This window comes from Amblyraja radiata, chromosome 2 (assembly GCF_010909765.2).
Source record: "Amblyraja radiata isolate CabotCenter1 chromosome 2, sAmbRad1.1.pri, whole genome shotgun sequence".
Lineage (NCBI taxonomy): Eukaryota > Metazoa > Chordata > Chondrichthyes > Rajiformes > Rajidae > Amblyraja > Amblyraja radiata.
In genome coordinates this window covers 110,914,547-110,929,934 of record NC_045957.1, presented here as the reverse complement: position 1 = coordinate 110,929,934, position 15,388 = coordinate 110,914,547, and the positions used below count along the sequence as shown (strand labels likewise).

At 46.5% G+C, this 15,388-nt stretch overlaps 1 protein-coding gene across 1 annotated transcript in view; it reads right to left on the bottom strand.

Moving 5' to 3' along the window:
- Positions 1–1,301: 1,301 nt before the first annotated feature.
- The window catches only part of LOC116985252 (tyrosyl-DNA phosphodiesterase 2-like), a 34,666-nt gene continuing 20,579 nt past the window's right edge, over positions 1,302–15,388 (bottom strand). Inside the window, exons 6-7 of the mRNA XM_033039917.1 lie at positions 7,632–7,802; positions 1,302–1,852 (exon numbers count right to left, since the gene is read on the bottom strand). Coding sequence (XP_032895808.1) covers positions 1,574–1,852; positions 7,632–7,802 — 450 coding nt within the window. The 3' untranslated portion in view covers positions 1,302–1,573. The remainder of the gene's footprint in view (positions 1,853–7,631; positions 7,803–15,388) is intronic.

Genomic DNA, 15,388 nt, shown 5'->3' with positions numbered 1-15,388 from the left:
TCTTACTTGCTGCAAGCAAAACTTTAATCAAATATGTATCTTCTATTTTTACACTATCTTTAATACGCCCCAGATACATCACAGGGCAGGTATTTGGGATTTTATAACCCAAGATATTATTTACAGCTGCATTAACATTTTCCCAGTATGGCCTTATCTTTACACAGTTCCAGAAAATATGCGAGTGGTCTGCCTCCGTACTCCCACACAGCCTCTAACAGTGTTGTTGGACAGCAAGTTGTCTGCTTTTTATTTTGGGTGTTATAAAAAAGCGAGATAGATTCTTCCAGCAAAATTCTCTCCATACTAGTGAGCTTGTGGATGAACATTGTGTTTCACACATTTGATACCATTCTTCTTCTGTTATTTGAATCCTTAATTCTGCTTCCCATTTTGTTTTTATGTAGAGCGTTGATTCTCCCCCGCTTTCCACCAGAGCTTGGTAGAAAGCAGAGATGACCCGAGACCCCTTCTGTTTGTATGCATCCACAATCACCTTATTCACATTATTTGAAGTTTCATCTAGTTCTGGCCTTATCTCTTTTATAAAGTAGTCTCTTAATTGCAAGTATCTAAAAAAATCTTTGTTTTCGAGACCATACTTTGACTTTAAATCTTGGAAGCTCATAAACTCGCCATTTTCTGAAACTGTATACATTGCCGTTATGCCTTTTTGTGCCCATTCTTTGAATTTTGAATCATACACCCCTGGCTTAAACTTTGAGTCATATGCGAACCACTTCAATGCGTGAACCCCTCTTTTTAATTTGTATTTTTCCACTATAACATTCCATATTTCTAACGTAAATGCTACTATTGGATCCATAGCATGTCTCAAAGCCCCTCTCAGATATTTGTCTCCCACCAAAATCTGGGTCTGGTAACCCTGTATCTCCCTTTCCATTTCTTTCCATCAAGATTCATAATCAGGTCTACACCAACAAGCCAGAGGTCCGAGTTGAGCTGCATAAAAGTATTTCTTCAGATTTGGTAAAGCCATTCCACCCTTGCTTTTCGGCAGTTGAAGTGTTGTTAATTTTATTCTTGGTTTTTTGCTATTCCAAATGAATCTAGAGACCATTTTATCCCAGGCTATGAATTTATCTCGGGGAACATTAATTGGGAGAGATTGAAATAAATATAGTAGTTTAGGTAGGATATTCATTTTTACCATTTGTATTCTGGCACTGAAGTCTAGAGGAAGGGTCGACCACCTCTCAACATCCTTTTTGGGTCGGAGTCGGATACACAAGAAATCAAGTCAGATGTTTTGGGTATCGACTCTAGAGCCCTGTTTAGAATGGTGTTCTTCCACCATGAAGATCTGCTCCAATAAATAACTTAGCACAAGAACCTGTATTCCAATAATGTGCCACAATACAATTTTCCTCACGTATCTCTTTAGCACATCAGAAGGATGACTGCAAACTGAAGTGGCGTGGTAAATATGGGTGGGATGTAGCTAATGGGACATCCCATCAACTCAGAAACAACCCTGAATATTTTAACTCCAGAAATCATACAACTCAGACTTTCAGGCACAATTGTTTTATTCCAGGTATTGCAGTTGCTCTTAGAGGAGGACATCAAAGTCACAAAGAAGTCCCCAGTGATCACTGCAAAACCGTCCACACTCCAGTCTCTCTTGCCCCACGAGTCTCATTTCCTTTGGAATAATTTGACCTCCTCTGGAAGCCCTGAAAAATACGCGGTCAAAACGGAGCCTGCAACAGTAGGACGCCTCCAAATTATCATTAGTTGTGGTATCCCAGGTGTAACGACACTGTTCCTGTCTGTTCAAGGATTCCCACACATCTGAGATGCCAGCTGGTAATCCTCCCAAATTTCTCACCTGCAAAGCAAAGCAAAAAAACGAAAAGCTAAAGACAATTCACGCTCAATCTTAATCCGTGGCGGATTACTAGATCACGTTCATGGCCAGAATCCCACCCGCCAGGTTCACCCTCGTACACCAGCCCATCAATGTCAAGCACCAGGTGGAAGATTAGCAGGAAGAAGGGACACAACAGTTCCCATCCATTACTCAAAACAGGGTTTGTACACTTGGAACAGCTATAAATTCAAGGTCCAAACATCCCATTTTCAAGGACCATAATCCAGCAAACATTGATGGATTATCGGAGACTTGTATATAAATTGCTTGGTATTGGATAATTTAATTCTGTACCAAATAAAAAGTAAGAAAGAAAGTTGGCTGGTCACCATCTCAGATTTGATTGTTTTGCACACCTCTGGTACAAAGAACACAGAAGAAAAATCAGCTTTCAACTCCAAGTTCCTTCGAAGTAATGAACCATTGATATAGCTCGAATTATTGCCAAATGCCCATTGCAATTTGGAGTTGAGACCTTGTTTGCTGTTGTGTTACTTTTGTGCTCTGATGTACAGACACTGATTTTCAAGGAAATCTGAGACGGTGATCAGTCAATCCATTCGTCCAGGTTGCACAGAACGACACTAAGCTACATAATAATTGCACACAAGATGGTTAACCTATCTATATTCGTACCTCAATAGAGCACTGATGGTCCATTTTCTCATCTCTCAGTTGTTAATCTGAAACCATGATAATGGAAAACATTGCTTTTCAACCGGTCCCTGCAATCCTGTACTGTCCCTGCCTGCTTATAAGATTGTTAACGGCTTGGACATGCTGGAGGCAGGTAACATGTTCCCGATATTGGAGGAGTCCAGAACCAGGGGCCACAGTTTGAGAATAAGGAGTAAGCCATTTAGAACGGAGACGACAAAACACTTTCTCACAGAGAGTGGTGAGTGTGGAATTCTCTGCCTCAGGGGGCGGTGGAGGCAGGTTCTCTGGATGCTTTCAAGAGAGAGCTAGATAGGGCTCTTAAAAATGACAGAGTCAGAGGATATGGGGAGAAGGCAGGAACGGGGTACTGATTGGGGATGATCAGCCATGATCACATTGAATGGCGGTGCTGGCTCGAAGGGCCGAATGGCCTACTTCTGCACTTATTGTCTATTGCTTCAAAGTCTCCACTATTGTCCCTGTACCCAAAAAGACAAGGATTACTGGTCTGTCGCACTGACCTCTGTAGTCATCAGGCACGAGACAGGAAAAAACTGAAAAAAGAGGAAGAGAGATGGGGGTCATGAGGGCCCCCTTTATCTAGGCTGTGGAGTCGGAGTCGGGAGTCAGAGTTGGAGCAATTTTGGTGCTGCTGGAGTCGGAGTCGGTAAAAAAAGTCCCAACTCCGACAACATAAATTTCAGAGACTACGTAATTCTCTGCCTTATCCACTGACTTGGCCTCCACCACTGTTTGTGGCAAAGAATTCCACAGATTCACCATCCTCTGACTAAAGATATTCCACCTCATCTCATTCCTAAAGGAACGTCCTTTAACTCTGAGGCTATGACCTCTAGTCCTAGATTCTCTCACGTCGGAGCAAACTAAGGCCATTCGGCCCATCAAGTCTACACCGCCATTCAATCATGACTGATCTATCTCTCCCTCCCAACCCCATTCTCCTGCCTTCTCCCCATAACCTCTGACACTGTACTAACCAATTTTACTTTAGTACCATCTGCAAACTTGCTAACCTCCTGCCGCTCTGGGCACACAAACACACCCACACTCACACACTCGTCGACCCTCGCCTCTCCATCGGCCAGCAGCGGGCCAGAATCATCACCTCACCAGAGTTCCGATCAGCACTAGGCCCACAACCTCACAATGCAGACAGCACTTGGTCGGACTCTGCTGGGCCCCAGTGAGCCTCCCCTCCCTCCTACAGAGAACGTCATTAGCAAACATATCTAACAATGTTTCCCTACTTTTAATAAAAAATAAGCATTATAAACTTGATGAAAAAACACATTACTCATTGCATTAACTTTTATCAAGGATCAAGGACTTTCAAGGCTTTGAAGAACAGTTTCCAATTCCAGGACTTTCAAGGACTGTACGAGCCCTGTCAAAATGTTCAGTTTCGTTAATTTTGTTTCGAGATACAGCGTGGAAACAAACCCTTCAGCACACCGATTCCGCGCCGACCAACTGTTACCCATACACTAGTTCTATTGTACACACTAGGGACAATTTACAGAAGCCAAATAGACTACAAACCTGCACGTCTTTGTAGCGTGGGAGGAAACCAGAGCACACGGAGGAAACCCACGGGGTCACAGGGAGAACGTGCAAACTCTGTACCAACAGCACCCGTAGTCAGGATCGAACCCGGGTCTCTGGCGCTTAAGGCAGCAATTCTACCACTGTGTCACTCAGTTGCAAAACACTTTCCACATCGGTACATGTGACAATAAACTAAACTCAACATGCTAGCAGACATTGCAGGTCCACGTACTTTTGGCCAGGCCGAACCTGCAACGCAGCCAGGACAACAGGCCTTCATGGTCATATCAAGATCCCTGTACCAACAACTGGGATTTGAAAATGGCACCAGACTGGCGACTCTGTATACTGTCTCAGAGTACTACTGCGAAACACTTGTACTGTATCTGAGATGCACGTCTAATATGTATCTAAGTGCTCATGTATAAGTATACTTGTACTGTATACAAAAATGAATTTCACTGTACCTCGATACGTAACAAAGTACCATACTATACCAAGACATAGAAAATAGGTGCAAGAGTAGGCCATTCGGCCCTTCGAGCTAGCACCTCCATTCAATATGATCATGGTTGATAATCCAAAATCAGTACCCCATCCCTGTTTTGTCCCCATATCCCTCACATCGGCACTCGGTGTTGGTCTGGTTACAGCTTGGAACCTCACACATCAAAGCTATCCGTGAGTGGTGGAATATTGCGTTGGGGGAACAGGCGAGTGGTGGAATATTGCGTTGGGGGAACGGGGTCCAACAGGTCCCACCTGGTCTAGTACATGTTAAAGATGGGCCCCAACCTGAAATGTCACCTGTCTCTTCCCTCCAGGTTTCCTGTCCCAGTGAATTTCTCCAGCACTTTGTATTTTACTCAAGGTTCTGGCATCTGCAGTCCCTTGTGTCTCTATCGTACATGCTAGCCAGTATATGGTAGAAGTTTAGGCCAAACCAATACCTTTATTTGTTTAAATATATGGGAAATCAATAACGTGCAATGTATACTAAATGGATAAGTGGGCGGCATAGTGGCACAACGGTAGAGTTGCTGCCGCAAAATGCCAGAGTCCCTGGTTTGATTTGGACCGCAGGAGATGGCGCCCAAGCCAGGCGACCCTCTGCGTGACGGGTTGCGCCGCGAGTCGGCAGCCTCGCCAGCAGCTGTTCGTCCGTTCAACTTTTTTTGTTTTTAGTATGTCTTAAAGTGTGTTTTAGTGTGGGGGTTGGTAGCGGGAATAGGGGGAACCTGTTTTTCAATCGCTTGCCTCGACGGAATGTGACTTTTCTTCATGTCATATTTTCGCCCTCCCTCGCGGCCCAACAGCTTGGATTGGTGCGGCCTCTCCTGGAGTCGGGGCCCAGAGCTTCAGCAGCGGGCGCAGCGTGGACTTTCCATCGCGGAGCCGGGCGATCCCTTGCCGGGGATCGGCAGAAGAAGAAATGATCCGAGCGCTGGCCCGCGGACTATAACATCCTGAAGCCACGGTCTGCGGAGCTTCTAGTCACGGGCAGGGCATAGACTTTCCATCGCGGAGTCTGGGATCCCTTGCCGGGGATCGCAGGAGAGGAGCTCCGACCGCCGGTCTATAACATCGTGAAGCCCCAGTCTCCGGTAGGAAGCGGCCAATTCGGGACTTTCAAGCCACAGAGTGTCCGTCCCGACGTCGGAGTTTCGACATCCCGACGAAAAGGGCCGTCTGTAGCGGCGACTGCGGAGGGTTCATGACCCCGACAACGGATGAACAAAGGAGGACGACTGACTGAACGTTATTGCCTTCAACCACAGTGAAGAATGTTGATTCCACTGCGGTGGATGTTCATGTTGTATTATATTGTGTATTGTGCTCTTTTTGATTGTATGGCTGCATGGCAAGTCAAATTCCACTGTACCTTAACTGGTGCATGTGACAATAAATGTGAACTTGCGGATCTGCAATCTCGCTTTACAATTGCTTCACTCTCTTAAACCTCTACTCCAACACTAGATCTGAATACTGCGAATGGCTCGATTATAATCTTGTATAATCTCTCTGCGGACTGGTTAGCACGCAACAAAATCTTCTCACTGTACCTCGGTACACGTGACAATAAACTAAATTACTTTGTACGTTCTCCCTGTGACCGCATGGGTTTCCTCCGGGTGCTCCGCTTTCCTCTCACATTCCAAAAACGTGCAGGCTTCTGTAAAAACTGCTCCAAGTGTGTAGCACATAGAACTAGTGTGCGGGTGATTGATGGTCAGCGTGGACTCAGTGGGCCAAGGGGCCTGTTTCCGTGCTGTAAATGAAAACTAAAATAGTTAATTCCATAGCCTTAACATTTCTTTAATTCATTCCCATAATGTGGATATTGCCAGCAAGGCCAGTGTTTGTCACCCAAGTCCAATCACCCATGAGAGATATTAATGTTATGTTCTGAACTCCTGCTGACCACAGACTAAGAACACCATCACAGCATTGATGAATAGAAATGTAAGAATTTAGACACAATAACATTGAAGGTACGAGTGCTTAACTTACAGTTTGGGTCATTTCAATATGGCAAGTGCCCTTACCTCCCTCAGTGACTGGGACCACAGGTTTAGAAGGTGGCCAATGAAATAATGAAAATATTCTGGATATGCTGGTATATGGAACAAGCTACCAGAGGAGGTAGCTGAGGCAGGTACTATCACAATGTTTAAAAGGCATTTCAACAGGTACATGGATAGGATAGGTTCATATGCCAAACCCAGGCTGGTGGGACCAATGTAGATGGGTCATGTTGGTCGGCGTGGGCAAGCTGGGCCGATTGTCCACGCTGTATGACAATAGACAATAGGTGCAGGAGTAGGCCATTCAGCCCCTCGAGCGAGCACCACCATTCAATGTGATCATGGCTGATCATCCACAATCAGTACCCCATTCCTGCCTTCTCCCCATATCCCCTGAATCCGTTATCTTTAAGTTCTATCTAACTATTTCTTGAAAGCATCCAGAGAACCGGCCTCCATAGAAAATTCTTGAGGCAGAAAATTCCACAGACTCACAACTCTGTGTGAAAAAGTTTTTACTCATCTTCGTTCTAAATGGCTTGCCCCTTATTCTTAAACTGAATCCCCTTGTTCTGGACTCCCCCAACATTGGGAACATGTTTCCTGCCTCTAGCGTGTCCAAATCCTTAATAATCTTCGGTAGACAAAAATGCTGGAGAAACTCAGCGGGTGAGGCAGCATCTATCGAGCGAAGGAAATAGGCAACGTTTTGGGTCGAAACACTTAATAATCTTATATGTTTCAATAAGATCCCCACTCATTCTAATAAAGTATACAAGCCTAGCCGCTCCATTCCATAAACATGACAGTCCCACCATCCCGGGAATTAATCTGGTGAACCTACGCTGCACTCCCTCAATAGCAAAGTATGACTATCTCAATGATCTCTACTAATCACTGACTTCTTCCCCAATATCAGCAACCAACAAGCAAATCTCTAAATTCAAGGTCATTCAATCCATAGTTCTGTAAAATGCCCCACTTACCTCATGATCTCTCAGGTTGGTATCCCCTCCAAATATAACAGTGGCACAATCTGGAACCTCTTTCATTTTCTTCAGGATAATCCCCAGTTGCCTAACCCGCTCCTTAGAAAAATCCTTTGTGCTCTCCAGATGGGATGTCATTAAGTAGAGTTCATTCCCTGCGATGTTTACCTGTTACACAGGAGCGGTGAGGATAGGATTGGTCATTTATTTGATCCATCATTTCTTAGTTGTTCTATGAAATTGGATGCTCAATGTTAAATAAGTAACATTCATAATTAATCTCCTATACATGATAGGCACCATTTAAAAATGTACAAGTATTTTCCAATATTCTGCAAAACATTCTACATTTCAAGTACCATAACAATCAACTTATTTTCCTCTTTAATGGCAACAAAAGGTTATTCATCCAAACCTTCCTCAGTTATGAGGCATGAGAACCAGTTGTGAGCATCTATATTTTGTTCGATGGCCAAAATTAGTTTAATTTTAGAGATAAAGCACAGAAACAGGGTCTTTGGCACACTGAGTTCGCGCCGACCAACAACCCCTGTACATTAACACTATTCTACACACACTAGGGACAATTTACAATTATACCAAGCCAATTAGCTTACAAACCTGTACATCTTAGGAATGTGGGAGGAAACTGGAGATTTCTTTGCGAGTTAAGTGCGAGGAGGCTACACTTATTCTGCTGTGCGTTTAATTTAAATATTTAAGCGTAATGGCAGGGACACTAGTGCAGTGCGTATGATGCAGGATGTGGGAAGTCAGGGGCACTGCTGGTGTCACTGAGCACTACACCTGCGGGAACTGCGTCCAGGTGAAGCTCCACAATGACTGTCAGGGAACTTGAACAGCAGCTGGATGACTGGTGGTGCATCCGGGAAGGTGTAAGCTTCCTGGACATGACCTACAGTCAGATCGTCACTCCAAGAGTGCAGGAAGTGCGACAGGTAGGGAGAGTCCTCGGTGGAAGTTCCTCTTGCAAACAGGTGCGCCCTCTTGGGAGCTGTCGGGGCAGACGGCGCTTCCAGTCCGAGCGGCGGACAGGTCGGCGGCTCCAATCCTAGCGATGAGACTCGACTGGCGAAACTGACGTCGGGCAGAGCCATAGTGGTGGGTGACTCCATTATCTGAGGTGCAGACAGGAGATTCTCTGGCCGCAGGCAAGACTCGAAGATGGTGTGTTGCCTCCCAGGTTCCAGGGTCCAAGATGTCTTGGACCAACTTCAGAAAGAGTAGGAATTTACGGGCTCCTTTCAGAATGGCAGGCAGTGACTAGTAGGGTGCCGCAAGGCTCGGTGCTGGGACCACAGCTATTTACAATATACATTAATCATTCAGATGAAGGAATTAAATTTGGAGATGACACAAAGTTGGGTAGCAGTGTGAACTGTGAAGAGGATGCAGGGTGACTTGGACAAGTTGGGTTAGTGGGCAGATGCATGGCAGATGCAGTGTAATGTGGACAAATGTGAGGTTGTCCACTTTGGTGGCAAGAACAGGAAGGCAGATTATTATCTGAATGGTGTCAGATTAGGAAAGGAGGAAGTACAACAAGACCTGGGTTGCCCTGTACATCAGTCACTGAAAGTAATAATGCAGGTACAGCTGGCAGTGAAGAAAGCAAATGGCATGTTGGCCTTCATAACACGAGGAGTTGAGTATAGGAGCAAAGAGGTCCTTCTGCAGTTGTACAGGGTCCTGGTGAACCGCACCTGGAGTATAGTGTGCAGTTTTCGTCTCCTAATTTGAGGGAGTGCAGCGGATATAATTTCCGGGATGGCGGCTGTCATTTGATGAAAGAATGGAGCAACTGGGCTTGTATACACTGGAATTTAGAAGGATGAGAGGGCATCTTATAGAAGAATATAAAATTATTAAGGGATTGGACACGCTAGATGCTGGAAACATGTTCCCGATGTTGGGGGAGTCCAGAACTAGAGGCCACAGTTTAAGAATAAGGGGTAGGCCATTTAGAACTGAGATTAGGAAAAACTTTTTCCACACAGAGAGTTGTGAATTTGTGCAATTCTCTGCCACAGAAGGCAGTGGAGGCCGATTCACTGGATGCATTCAAAATAGAGTTAGATAGAACTCATAGGGCTAGCAGAATGAAGGGATATGGGGAGAAGACAGGAACTGACTGATTGTGGATGATTACCCATGATCACATTAAATGGTGGTGCTGGCTCGAGAGGCCCAATGGTATACTCCTGCACCTATTTTCTATGTATCTATCTCGGAGAAAACCCACGCAGGTCATGGGGAGTACGTACATGTAGGTACGTACAAGAAGGCAGGTACAGGATACTGAGTTGGATGATCAGCCATGATCATATTGAACGGCGGTGCAGGCTCGAAGGGCCGAATGGCCTACTCCTGCACCTATTTTCTATGTTTCTATGTTTACAAGCTCCGTGCAGACAGCACTCTTGGTCAGGATTAAACCCGGGTCTCTGGCTTACAAGGCAGCAACTCTACCGTTGTGCCACTGTGCTGCCCCAGCAAATATTAAAGTTGGTGCAAGCAAAACCAATAACAAAACCAAACTTTGTCCTTCTCCATCAAATTCTAACAATGGCATTGCATTGCAGTAGGCAGTACAACAATTGCATTGCAGTAGGCAGTACAACAATTGCATTGCAGTAGGCAGTACAACAATTGCATTGCAGTAGGCAGTACAACAATTGCATTGCAGTAGGCAGTACAACAAACAAACTTTAAGACGGGCAATAATAATGATTTAACTTCTCAAGCTGGACAGGATGCAGAGAAGATTATCTGAGTGTTGCCAGGACTTGAGAGTCTGAGCAAAAGGGAGAGGTTGAGCAGGTTAGGACTATTCCTTGGAGCGCAGGAGCAGGGCTCTCACTTAACTTTTTTTCTCTGTTGCCAGCCGGGTAACCTAGGCAGCTTTTTAGGTTGCCAAATGAGTTTAGGTGGTCATTTAAGACGGCTTGCAAGACACATGTAATAATGTGCTCGGACGAAGTACGTAGTTACCAGTCGGAATTATGGTCAATGAAACATTCACACATTATTTCTGCTTCAAATAAAGTCACAAACTAACATATTCACCAATCAAGACATGATATACACCACAATGACATGCATCAAAATTACAATAGAGTTTCTCATCTCTTTTTACACGTTGCAATGAATGTAATTTCTATTATTTCTTTCCACTTCCAAACAAAAATCTAGTTGGATTATTCAGCGTATGATCAACCTCGGTGAGACCAAGCGCAGGCTTGGCGATCGCTTCGCACAGCACCTCCACTCAGTTCGCAATAACCAACCTGATCTCCCAGTGGCTCAGCACTTTAACTCCCCCTCCCATTCCAAATCCGACCTTTCTGTCCTGGGCCTCCTCCATGGCCAGAGTGAGGCCCACCTCAAAATAGAGGAACAGCACCTCATATTTCACTTGGGTAGTTTACACCCAAGCGGTATGAATATTGCCTTCTCCAATTTCAGGTAGTCCTTGCTTTCTCCCTCCTTCCCCTCTCATTCCCAGCTCTCCCACAGCCTACTGTCTCCGCCTCTTCCTTTCTTTTTCCCGCGCCCCCCCACAACCCCCCCCCCCCCCTGGCCTCCCCGACAACAGTTGAAGAAGGGTCTCGACCCGAAACATCGCCTATTCCTTCGCTCCATAGATGCTGCCTCACCCGCTGATTTTCTCCAGCTTTGTCTACCAACGGGATCCCACCACTGGCCACATCTTCCCATCTACCTCCCCCCCCCCCCCCCCCCCCATCTGCTTTCCGCAGAGAACGCTCCCTCCTTAACTCCCTGGTTAATTCGTCCCTTCCCACCCTTCCCACCCCCTCTCCTGGCACTTTCCCTTGCAACTGCAGGAAATGCTACACTTGTTGCTTTACCTCGCCCCTTGACTCCATTCAAGGACCCAAGCAGTCTTTCCAGGTGCGGCAGAGGTTCACCTGCACCTCCTCCAACCTCATCTATTGCATCCGCTGCTCTACATCGGTGAGACCAAGCGTAGGCTTGGCGATCGCTTCGCCCAACACCTCCGCTCGGTTCGCAATAACCAACCTGATCTCCCGGTGGCTCAGCACTTCAACTCCCCCTCCCATTCCGAATCCGACCTTACTGTCCTGGGCCTCCTCCATGGCCAGAGTGAGGTCCACCGTAAATTGGCGAAGCAGCACCACCACTTGGGCAGTTTACACCCCAGCGGTATGAACATTGACCTCTAATTTCAGGTAGTACCTGCTTTCGCCTCCGCTTCCCAGCTCTCCCTCAGCCCACTGTCTCCGCCTCTTCCTTTCTTCTTCCCGCCGCCACCCTCACATCAGTCTGAAGAAGGGTCTCGACCCTAAACGTCGCCTATTTCTTTCGCTCCATAGATGCTGCCTCACTCGCTGAGTTTCTCCAGCATTTTTGTCTACCCATTCACACAAGTTCTGTTATCCCACTTTCCTCACCCACTCCCTACACATTAGGGGCAATTTTACAGAGACAAGTTAAGCTACAAAGCCAATGCGTCTTTGGGATGTGGGAGGAAACCCACACGCTTGCAGGGAGAATGTGCAAATTCAACACAGACAGTGCCCGAGGACAGGATGAAACACAGATCTCTGGCGTGTGAGGCAGCAAGTCCACCAGCTGTGCCACTATATTTTATTTTCCAACACACAAAAAATTATACGTTGATTACTTTGGTTACTAAAAAAAAAGAAACTATCCATTTTCAGTCTTAAATCTCTAAGTGATGCCATGTCCCCCTTTACAGCTATTGTGTGTTTTAATTCAGTCCAAGACTGTGGGGCAGTACATTGGCCATAAAGTTGCTGCCTAAAATTGCCAGAGACCCGGAATTGATCCTGAATATGGGTGCTGTCTGTATGGAGTTTGCTCCCTTTCCCTTTGATCACATGGGTTTTCCCCGGGTGCTCGTTTCCTTCCACATTCCAAAGGTGGGTCGGCGTGGACTCGGTGGGCCAAAGGTCCTGTTTCCATGCTGTATCTCTAAATTAAACTAAAAACACTAAAACCAGAGGGAGTCTAAAGAAGGGTCTCTACCCGAAACGTCATACAATTTCTTCTATCCAGAGATGCTGGCTGCTCCATGGAGTTCCTCCGCGCAATTAAAGCATGGAATAGTCTTCACCCTACCATAGTTACCCAACCAGACGCAACTAAATTTAAGGTAGCTCTTATTTCCCAAGAACCCTTTTTTGCTTAAGTCCAAGTCAAGAGTCAATCAAGGCTGTTATTTTTCAGAGTTTGGTGGTGGTGGGTCCACTCCTGTTTAAATTTCATTTGGAATATTTTTGGAGGACCAGGAAACCAAGAAGCAAGAGTTACTCCAGGAAGTTACTCCAGGTCCAGGGAGTGATTATGCATTGGTTTTCAGCGGTCGCGGCAAGGCGGCGACCGGACAGCAGTGGCGGCCAGATCTCCCACAATGCACAGGGAGGGAGAAAATGGCCGACGCCGACCAGTTTCCGTGGCAGTGCGCATGTGCAGGGCGGCGCATGCGCACAACCACGGCCGATGATGTGCTGGCCGTGGTTGTGCGCATCTGCTGGGAGAGGATGTGCAGGCCTCGGCAGTGCGCATGTGTAAGGCAGCCGACCGTGCCGGCGTGATGAGGAGCGGGCGGAGAGAGGAGACCCAAGATCCGGACACGGATATCGATGGTGGGTGGAGACGGAGAGTTTCACAGCGAGAGATAGAGAGGGGCCCGCTCAGAATTAAACGATACGTGACCCGGTTGCTTGCCAAGCCAGGCAAAATGGCATGGCATTTAGGTTGCCCGGCGGCACTTTAGGTAGCCATTGGCACCCGGGCAACCGTTAATTTCGAGCCGTGAGGAGGATGAGTGGTGATCATTTAGAGGCATACAAAGGAATGAAAGGAAAGGAATAGATCAGGTAGATGCACAGAGTCTCTTGCCCTGAGTAAGGGAATCGAACACCATAGGGGTAGGTTTAAAGTGAGGAGGGAAAGATATAATAGGAACCCCAGTGGTAACTTTTTCACACAAAGGTGCTAGGTGTATGGAAGGAGTTGCCGGTAGTTGAGGCAGGTACTATTGCAACTTTTAAGAAACAATTGGACAGATACATGGATAGGACAGGTTGAGAGGGATATGGGCCAAACGCAGGCAGGTGAGACTACTGTAGATGGGACATGTTGGCCGGTGTGGGCAAGTTGGACCGAAGGCACTTTCCACACTGTATGACAATCTACGGCCCCCAGGCCAAATGCGACCCGTAACCCGAAATCATCCGGCCCACAGGCGGGTTTTTTCTCTCCATAATCATCCGAGGAGCAGCCGAGCGCCCCGAGCAGCAGCCGAGCGACCCGAGCAGCAGCCGAGCGACCCGAGCAGCAGCCGAGCGACCCGAGCAGCAGCGGCCAAGCGCCGAGATCTGGCTGTACCGTATCCTGCGCAAAGCCGCAGGCACGGCCGCGCACCTTCTGTGAACACGTTTAAGAAAGAACTGCAGACGCTGGAAAAATCGAAGGTGGACAAAAATGCTGGAAAAACTCAGCGGGTGAGACATGCAAGGATTGCATGAGGCTGCCTCACCCGCTGAGCTTCTCCAGCATTTTTGTCTACCTTCTGTGAACATGTGATTTGATGCCTGCCATCCAGGGCGGGATGGGAGCGGGATCCATGTGTACACATGATAGATGTGGCCCATCATCCGCTCACAGACATGCGTCCCGGCCCCTATGCAGAACAAGGTTGCCGACCCCTGCTCTAAGACATCAAAGCTTCCAACTCAGCTGGATGTTGGAGGTGGAGAGAAGATAAAAATCAAGCCCAAAAGCATTAATGTTGTGGTAAAGATCAGAGGGAATGGTTTCTGCGTTTCTTTGACGGATGTAAGTTAGACGTCACCGAGCCACACATGGGGACAGACTCATTTCTGTAGGGAGATCTCAACGAAGCAATATTGATACCATGCAAACAGTTAAAAAGAGATGTAGGGAATAAGTTCCAGTTAGTTTGATGGTTAGTCATGAGTTAGTTTGTTGTATCCAGAATCTTTGTCCAAATGAGGCACGTTTATTTGCTCCTCTCCTTCTTTCTATGTTCCAGGAGCAATTCGCCCATCAAGCCCATCAAGTCTACTCTGCCATTCAATCATGATTGAACCCCATTCCCCAGCCTTCTCCCCAGAAGCCCTGACACCCATTCACCTACTCCAATCCTAATCTTTGCAAAATAATGGGGTAAATAAACACACATTATACTCATGCAATAGACAATAGGTGCAGGAGTAGGTCATTCGGCCCTTCGAGCCAGCACCGCCATGCAATGTGATCATGGCTGATCACTCCCAATCAGTACCCCGTTTCTGCCTTCTCCCCATAACCCCCGAATCAGCTATCTTTAAGAGCCCCATCTAGCTCTCTCTTGAAAGTATCCAGAGAACCGGCCTCTACCGTTCTGAGGCAGAGAATTCCACAGACTCACAACTCTCTGTGTAAAAAAGTGTTTCCTCATCTCTGTTCTAAATGGCTTACCCCTTATTCTTAAACTGTGGCCCCTGGTTCTGGACCCCCAATATCGGGAACATGTTTCCTGCCTCTAGCGTACGGAGTACAATTTTCGCAACCTACACAAAAAGAACATTAATATATATATTTTTTTTTTTTTTTTTTTAAACAATGTTAACTGTAAACATTTTGATATTAACAGAAGCTAAAAAGTTGTTTAAGAAACAAATATCTTTGGTGATCTGCCTATGTACAACTCAGACCATCTT